Here is a 9,121-nt window from a genome sequence, read left to right on the forward strand (position 1 = left end):
TTAAATGCATGATCAGGCTTTCTATTATCTTGTTTATATGCATTTTGTGGGATGATTTACTTCATGTGCCTCCTGTACATTCGCATGATGTGCACAGAATGGAAACTTTTCTTGCACAAAATTGCTGTTGTCTCGTGTTTGCAGATTATCTCCATTTACTATCAAAGTTCTTATTGTCTGTCATTCTTTTTCTATCTGTTTCTTGCTGAAATCTACATTAATTATCTTAAGATTGAGCTTTATTGAAAAATAATTACCTTAGTAAATATTTTTTCACAGATTGCTATGTGTCTATAGCAGGAAACACGTCTTTTATTATTATTATTATTATTTTTTTCTTTCTATAATTTAAAAGCATGTAATTTATTAAAGGCCTTGCACGTGCACAATTTTCATAAATGAATAGAACTTAGGATGTTTGTCTACTCAGTTACTATGTTGAGCTATCTCAACTAAAAGCTTATGTTGTTAGATAGGAAACATGTTTATTTATTCTAATATGTAGGCTTTTACATTTGCTTTTATGGCAATCAGTTGTTTGTCAATAACAGTAACTGGAATTCTAATTCTTACTTGTGGCTCTAAACTTTCGTGTCGCATTTATGGGCAGGAGATGCATTACATACCCTTAGGGTAAACTTAGAAGATCCTAACAATGTGTTACAGAGCTGGGATCCTACTCTTGTCAACCCCTGCACATGGTTTCATGTCACTTGCAACAATGATAACAGTGTAATAAGAGTGTAAGTATTTGCTACCATGATTTTCTTATGACAGGTGACAGTTTTCAATTTTGATTTGCAATTTGCTTTCTGAACACTTTTTCTTGCATTGGATCTCCCTGTCAGTGATCTTGGGAATGCTGCTTTATCTGGACAACTGGTTCCACAACTTGGCCTGTTGAAGAATTTGCAGTACCTGTATGGCATATTTAAATCTTTTTCTTTTTTTCCTTTTTCTCATGCTTGCAGGCCATTCTCCTATTTATATGCTTCCATTACCTAGGTTATGTTGGAAGTTCAAATCTGTGGCTGATAGTTGAAAAATTTACCATATATAGGTGACACAGGATTATTTCTTACATAATTTTGTTTTCATTGTTGTTTATGGTTGTGAGATAATTAATCTTTTAAAATGATGGTTGCACATTTGCGCAGCCAGTCTTATGAAAAAGACCTCACCATTGACTTCTTGAAGGAAACAATATACCAAATTCTTTGAAGTTGAGACAATCAATAATTTAAGTTCCTTTGTTATTCTTGGGGGTGTTGAAAGTATTTTATAGTATTCAAATTTATAATATTTAGATCTTCATGTACAAGGGATGCCTAGTGCTAAAGGTTGTTTGTCGCTCATGATTTAGAGGGGGCTAAAGGAGAGTCGAGAGCTTGGCAGTTATCAATTATGAGTATTTCTTGCCCAAAATGAATTATGTTTAGTTTCTAGAAGGCAAGAACATATGTACTCTCTAATTTTATCATCTTTGGCTACGAAATGGTAGTTAATTAGCTTCGTAAAGGGTTAAAATCACCGCAGGTTACCCTACTTCAAGTGAAATTTCAAGTTGGTTAACCAACTTCATTTTGTTGCAACTTACTAACTATTGTGTCAGCTACTGTTTTTCCAACCCCTTTCACGGAATAATGGAATTGCTTATGTTGATGACAGAAACAGTTGACGTGTATCTTTTTCGGCCATTAACATCGTCTTGGCGTGCAACATGTTAAAAATGCATTTTTACTGATTAAGCTATTCTATGCTGATGTGACTTTTAAGAGACAATGTTTTCATCAGCCTCCATCAGAAACCACCTTGCATTCTCCATACCCAACCTTGAGTCGGGCTTCCACCACAGCTTTATGTACTTCTCTTGTCCCACTTATTGGCATAAGCCATTAAGCCTCTGTACCAATGACTGCATTCCAACCTGGTTTTTTCTACATGGTCGTTGTCCATGAAGGGAAGTTGCAACAAGGATATAGCAGAAGCATTGTGGATTAATTCCTCTTTTCCTTTTATTGGATCACGAAGCAATATGCCTTGCATAACTGGCACTCAAGCTACCCTCATCCTCTCATTTTGTGATTATGATGAACTTGCTACTCGATATAACAGCACATAGATGGCTGAGACAAATAGAATAAGCAATTCCATGAGCTTATGCAGGGATATATTCTGCGATGTTGCACACCAAGTGAGTGTCCCAGATGGGTATCTCATTGATAAATTTTTCCTGAAATATTCTGGTTTTCTTTCATGGTTTTCCACTCCTTTATCAAAAACATGGTACTAGAAATAGGGGAAAAAAGAAAAAGGAGAAAATAAATGAATCAATTTTTTCTGAATATTATTGACAGCGATTTTTTAGGACAAAAAAAAAAAAATGTGGAGATGGGGATTGTTCTTGGCTTTGTGTTATCAAGTTGAAACTTTGCTTAAAGATGGGTAGGGTTTTTAAGTTTCTTAAATTTGCAAGGAATTGGTGAATAAATCTACTTCCTGGTATGGCATTCTTTGTAAAGATTCTGCGTGAACTTATTCATTTTAATTCAAGAATTGTTTCATTCTTTTTCCCTGAAAGAATCTTTTTACTTCAAATTTCCTCTTTTCAAAAAATCGCTTGAAAGGAACTAGCTACCAATGACACTTTTTAAGTTAAAATTTTATTTACTTATGCCAATTACAACTTATAATACAGTTTGTTGATAATTAAAATCTTTTAGTTGGTCCAAAGAAGTCTTCTACTTACCTGCTGATAATTAACATGAGACAGAATCTGCTAAGTTTATGCAAATAAACAAACTGTTATTGATTTTTTTTCCTTGATGTGCATGTATAATACAGTTCAATGTGCATTCATGTCTTGTAACGCAAATCACATGGGCAAACACGTTATACGTGCCAATTGTTGAACTTTCATTTACATACTCCCCCCCCCCCCCCCCCCCCCCCCACCTCCCGCATGTTGAGCAATGTTGAATTCTACAGTATTTGAGAGTTTTATCTGTTTAGTGCTGATGCATTGGACCAAACGTGTTACTCTTGTGTTATTTTTCTTAAAGAATGCTGGCAGTTTGATTGTTATATTGTTTGTTGGTGAGCATGAATCTTATTGTGTACTATTTTGATGCCTCTGTAAGGATAGTCGGCTAAATAACAACAGCTTGACGGGCACAATTCCCGTGTCATTGACTAATATCTCAACGCTTCAAGTGCTGTAAGTTTCTATGCTTTTCTCAATTATTTGATAATTCTAATTGCCGCTTAGTTTTTGCCTCTTCCTGCTTAACTCTGTCTTAAATGTAATTGCTTGAAATTCTTGGAAGAGCTTTTGATTGTTCAAATTGCATTCTTGTGCAGGGATCTCTCAAACAATCAACTTTCAGGTGCTGTTCCAGATAATGGCTCGTTTTCTCTATTCACCCCTATCAGGTTCTTGTTGATACATGCCATGACTATACTTTTGAATGGAGAATATCATCATTTTAAATTAGTCAGTAATATATGGTGTTTTCTATCCACAGTTTTGCAAATAACTTGGACCTATGTGGTTCAGTTACCGGACGTCCTTGCCCTGGTTCTCCTCCGTTCTCTCCACCCCCTCCATTTGTCCCACCACCCCCAATATCTTTGCCAGGTAATTGTCGTATTTAACTTGTTTGATTAGTATATATTTCTCGAATTATAACTGGATTATCTTTACTGCTACAATTTGTCTTTCAAACTTAATTTGAAAATTTTGGCTGTCTTGTACCTTTGGTGTCGTTTTAGAAGTATGGAAGTAGTTGGTTTTGATTACCCTTCCATTTTGCTACGACTTCTGAATTGGCTGAAATTGTATTTCGTAGAGGCTATTTGTTTGAATTTTATATATACGTAATTGATGACGGTATGAATTTTCTTGGATTTCTTTCTAAATTTAATAGCTGTAATTGCAGATGGAAATAGTGCAAATGGAGCTCTTGCTGGTGGAGTTGCTGCTGGTGCTGCTCTTCTCTTTGCAGTCCCTGCCATTGCATTTGCATGTTGGCGTCGAAGAAAACCGCGGGAATATTTCTTTGATGTACCAGGTTAGTAGTTTGACTTTCCAAGTCCATTTAAATGGAAAGTTAAAGCTTTTAGAGAGGGGATTAAAGCTTTTAGAGAGGGGACAAATTATTTATTTTAACTTATTCTTCGACGTGCTCCCTCACGGTGCAGTCTAGATTCATTTTTCACACATGCACATTTTCATAGATGGGTTGCAGCTGACTTAATCATAGCCTACTCTTATACCATGTCAAACCATTTTATCTAAAAGTTTAAGCTATTAGAGAGGGGACGACTTATTTATTTAAATGTAATCTTTAACACGTGATAACTTGTCTGTACACTTTTGCAGCTGAAGAGGACCCTGAAGTCCACTTGGGGCAACTTAAAAGGTACTCTCTTCGAGAGTTGCAAGTTGCAACGGATAGTTTTAGCAATAAAAATATTCTGGGAAGAGGTGGCTTTGGGAAGGTATACAAAGGACGATTAGCAGATGGTACACTGGTGGCTGTAAAAAGACTTAAGGAGGAACGAACACCTGGTGGGGAGCTTCAATTTCAAACTGAAGTAGAGATGATCAGCTTGGCAGTGCATCGTAATCTCCTTAGACTGCGTGGCTTTTGCATGACTCCAACCGAACGCCTGCTTGTTTATCCATATATGGCTAATGGAAGTGTCTCGTCATGGTTAAGAGGTGATACTAGTCAATAATGCTGCTAGAAGTCCAATATATCAACTTTATTTCCATTATGTCGGACTATGAGCTGGCTAAGCTAAAGCTTACAAAAATTCTCTTTCAAATCACAACATGTTTGGATAATTTACTTTTAAGCCTCCATATGGGTAACAATTTATAAATGGTTTATAAATTCTATCAAAATCAAATATTAATTTCAACTATACATTCATAACTATTACTCATTATTATCCACACATTTCATGAGACTCGTTGCTATTCCTCTTACTATTTCTCTTTATAAAGTATTTCTAAATTTTCCATACGAAGGCTAAGGGCCTGTTTGATAGAATTTATTTGGGAATAATGAGTTATTGAATAGTATTATTTGGAGAATGTATGGTTAAAAAGTAAGGTAACTTCATTAGTTTATGTGTAGAATATTTTATTATATGAATGTATGGTGGAGAATGATACTGTAGCAATCAAGTTAAATTTTTAAAGGATGACAAACAGGAGCTAAGTAAAAATTGTTATTTATTTAAAAGGAACTTCTACCTTATTTCCAAAATAAGTAATTAACTTATTTCCAACTTTTACCAATAAAAAATTATTTATTTTAAAGCTTCCCTGATTTATTTACTTGTAAACCTTTTAAGCTTAGCCCAAAATGCTTAGTCTATTTGTTTGCGTAAATGTCCCGATTACCCGTGTTTTTGTAATCATTTGATTCTTTCTTAATAATTACTGCCATTAGCCTGGAACAGAAGATAAACTTATACCTCGAGCATATACTAATTATAATTGTTTACATATGTAGAACGTCCACCAAATGAGCCTCCACTTGATTGGCCGACACGGAAGTGCATTGCTTTAGGATCTGCCAGAGGATTATCATACTTGCACGATCACTGTGATCCGAAGATTATTCATCGTGATGTGAAAGCTGCAAATATATTGCTTGATGAAGATTTTGAGGCTGTTGTTGGGGATTTTGGTTTGGCTAGACTTATGGATTATAAGGATACGCATGTTACTACTGCTGTGCGAGGGACCATTGGACACATAGCTCCCGAGTACTTGTCTACTGGAAAATCTTCTGAGAAGACAGATGTTTTTGGCTATGGAGTTATGCTTCTCGAGCTAATAACAGGGCAGAGGGCATTTGATCTAGCTCGCCTTGCAAATGATGACGATGTCATGCTGCTTGACTGGGTATTTGTTCTTTTCAATATATCTTCATTAGTCTTCCCCCCTCACTTATCTTATTTCTCCATTATTATGGCTAAATTGGAAACAAAAATGATTTTTACCTTAAAAAGAGCTTGGGAAATCCTTGTTGATCACTTTATAAAATGAGCTTTATTTGTAGACTCCTCCTACCATCAAGATGCTTAGCATATTGTACTTTATGCTCCATGAATTTGTCAAGGTTTGCAAATTGAGTCGGTCAAATTACACTGAAGTGAGACGGCAATCCAATTTTTTATTTTACTTCACGTTCAGGTGAGAGGGCTTCTAAAAGAGAAGAAATTGGAAATGCTGGTTGATCCTGATTTGCAGAAAAAATTCGTGGAGGCAGAAGTCGAACAGCTAATCCAGGTTGCTCTTCTATGTACCCAGAGTACCCCGATGGACCGGCCCAAGATGTCAGAAGTGATGCGAATGCTAGAAGGCGATGGCTTGGCTGAGAAGTGGGACGAATGGCAGAAGGTGGAAGTTCTCCGCCAGGAGGTGGAACTAGTTCCACAATCTAGTTCCGATTGGATCGTTGATTCCACAGAAAATTTACATGCCATTGAGTTATCCGGTCCAAGATGATATCATGAAACAAGGAAAAATTGCTAGTATTCTTTACATACAAAATCCTTGTGAAGTTGAATGGTAGCTTGGAAAGTTGTACAGATAGATTTTGTGTTGTATTCTGCATTTTCATTTGGCATTTCTTCAAGAACAATACTCTCTCGTGTGCTGAGAAGTCGCCTCAATATCCGTGTGGGACGAGCAGGATATGTCTAACTGGGCACGTCGTGTCTTTAGAGGCAGCCTGTGCTGAGCCGGTCAACGTCACCAGGAGATTTTTGGAGGACTGAACTTTCCAAAATTAGGTTATTAAGAAATAGTACATTTATGGAAATGTCAACAATGTTATTTGATAGCAAAGGTATACAACCTTTTAAGATTCAAATCAGGCATTCCCTTAACAGATTTTGAGTTTGTTATATATAAATCTTTTATTTTGATTATTGGTTTCATCGTTCGAATTGTTCTGTTTGGTTTATTGCTAGATATATATGGTTGAGTATTGCAAGTATGAAAAGTGTATCATACATGTTATTTACTGAGGACATTTTTGTTATATATATAGTGTTTTGACTTGCATGAAATGCTAACTTTCTCTTTTGAACTTTTCCCGTTGTAGATAATTTCCTCGAGAACTTACATGAGGTAGACCTAAAAAAAAAAAAAAAAAAAGGGGGAAAAAAAAGATCAATTTATGTGATAATGGTGTATTATAATATTATTTAATAAATAAAACTGTACTCCAATTTCATTGGATGATGTTTCAATATCCCTGTTGTTATATAGGCTTGTGATCATCACTTTGCCAGATGAATATTACTATTATGATCATTCTATCAAAAATACCTTAATCACTGTGAATCGTTGTATGTTGGAAAAATTATGTCAATTATCATAGTTAAAACAAGGGAAATTTGCATTGGATGTCCCAAACCTTTTCAAAGTGTACAGCGTGATTCCAAACAACTACAAGTATTGTTTTTGTTTGGCTAAAGTCTTGGATATTTAATTTGAAATTTATATCTCTAGGGGGGATTGGATGTCAACGAGCTGAGTTGGCTCGGCCAAAAAAATTAGGCTCGACTTGAGTTTTTGGCTCTAGCCTTTTCGAGCCGAGCTGGGCAGACTTGATTTTTTTAATTATTTTTATTTTTATTTTTTTAAGCTACCTTAAAAGGCAGCATTGTGTTGCCTTTTTGAAAGGCTGCGTTTCAATTTTGTTTTTTCTAAGGCTCTTGGGTTGGCTCGGGCTCGGCCCATCCTCCCAAAATGGGACTTGGTACCGAGCGTTTAGTCGGGCCAGTTCAGGTTTTTCTCAGGTCGAGCCGACGAGCCGAATTACAGTCCCTAAGTGGGGTCATTAACCTTTGTGAAGTTTGGAGATTGAAACATACAAACTTAAGGGAATTCTCACATATTGACATAGTTACTTCAATTAGTGAAATCCAACTAAACTTGAGCTATAAAGGAATGAATGATGCGAAAATCAACCCTAGAATAAAGTAAATTTGAGAGGCATTCCACGAGAGACATGAGATGAAAAAGTTTGACCATTGAAGGTCAGAAAAGTAACCAACTTAAAGAATCATGGTGACCACACTGGTACTTCCTTTATTCGGGATAATTTCCACCAGGCTAATTTTGATAAGGCCAATGTTCTCTATTCTCATTCCATAAATCATCAAGAACAAGAACAAGTGCTTGTCTTTTCTCAATCCTTTCGATAAGACTCATCACATAAAAACTTTCCGATTCAGTCCAAATCCTTCCATCGAAATGCCTTTCTACGTGAGGATGACTGAAGATTAAACGAGCTAAAGTTGTCTTTCCAAGCCCCCATTCCAACTATAGGAATAACAGAAACAGCGTCATTGCTAGGTTTAATCAACATATTCACAAGTTTCAGCTTATCATTTTGCTTTCCTACCACAGTGTCAGGAACTATGCTGTCAGTTTCCGTAATCAGGGGCTAAGGAGGAGTCAAATCTATAATTATCATCTCAATTCTATGGCTAGCGTCTTCATCGTTGATCAATTTTAGTTTCTCACTTATCTTGTTGATTTTGGGAACCATGTTCGCGAAATTATTTCTTTCGATTTAAAATTATCGCAAGTGTACGGTTCGTTAACAAGTAATAAAGTGGATTAAATGAGTGTAAATATCGTCCCACAGAGATTGATTAGTTCAATTTTACCGATCGTCGCCTTAACCGAAACTAAATTACTAAAGTGGATGTGAACCTAATTAAAACCCTAATTTTAGAAAGAAAGCCTTAATTATGCAATTTTTATGATTGACTTAAATTAAATATGCAAAACAATATTTTTTAACACTCTAGAATGAAATCAAATGTTGAGAACTTACGTTTGTTGTAAGCAATATAAATTAAACACACTAGGATCACGATTTCCCAAGCAATTATCACTTTAAAACTGTAGTTTCACAATATGACAACACACTTTAATTGTGACGAATCAATGTTCCTAAATCTATTTAATACTCTCTCGAGATGTATCGAATCTATTTCTACGTACCACCGGCCTATATTTCTATGACAAGTGCATATGTAAAAATGCATGCGATTTTATGAACACTTAAAAATTCACGTAGGG

General features: G+C 35.7%; 1 protein-coding gene across 1 annotated transcript; it reads left to right on the top strand.

The window, feature by feature from the left end:
* Positions 1-585: 585 nt before the first annotated feature.
* On the top strand, positions 586-6,960 carry LOC111393102 (somatic embryogenesis receptor kinase 2-like; the record flags this gene model as incomplete). The annotated part of the gene is made up of 9 exons (XM_023018501.1): positions 586-743; positions 849-999; positions 3,141-3,217; positions 3,361-3,432; positions 3,525-3,637; positions 3,939-4,070; positions 4,382-4,723; positions 5,526-5,920; positions 6,212-6,960. Coding segments are annotated over 9 exons (1,755 nt in total), but the record flags the coding sequence as incomplete, so codon positions are not given.
* Positions 6,961-9,121: the final 2,161 nt, after the last annotated feature.

This window comes from Olea europaea, chromosome 4 (genome assembly GCF_002742605.1).
Source record: "Olea europaea var. sylvestris chromosome 4, O_europaea_v1, whole genome shotgun sequence".
Classification (NCBI taxonomy): Eukaryota; Viridiplantae; Streptophyta; class Magnoliopsida; order Lamiales; family Oleaceae; genus Olea; species Olea europaea.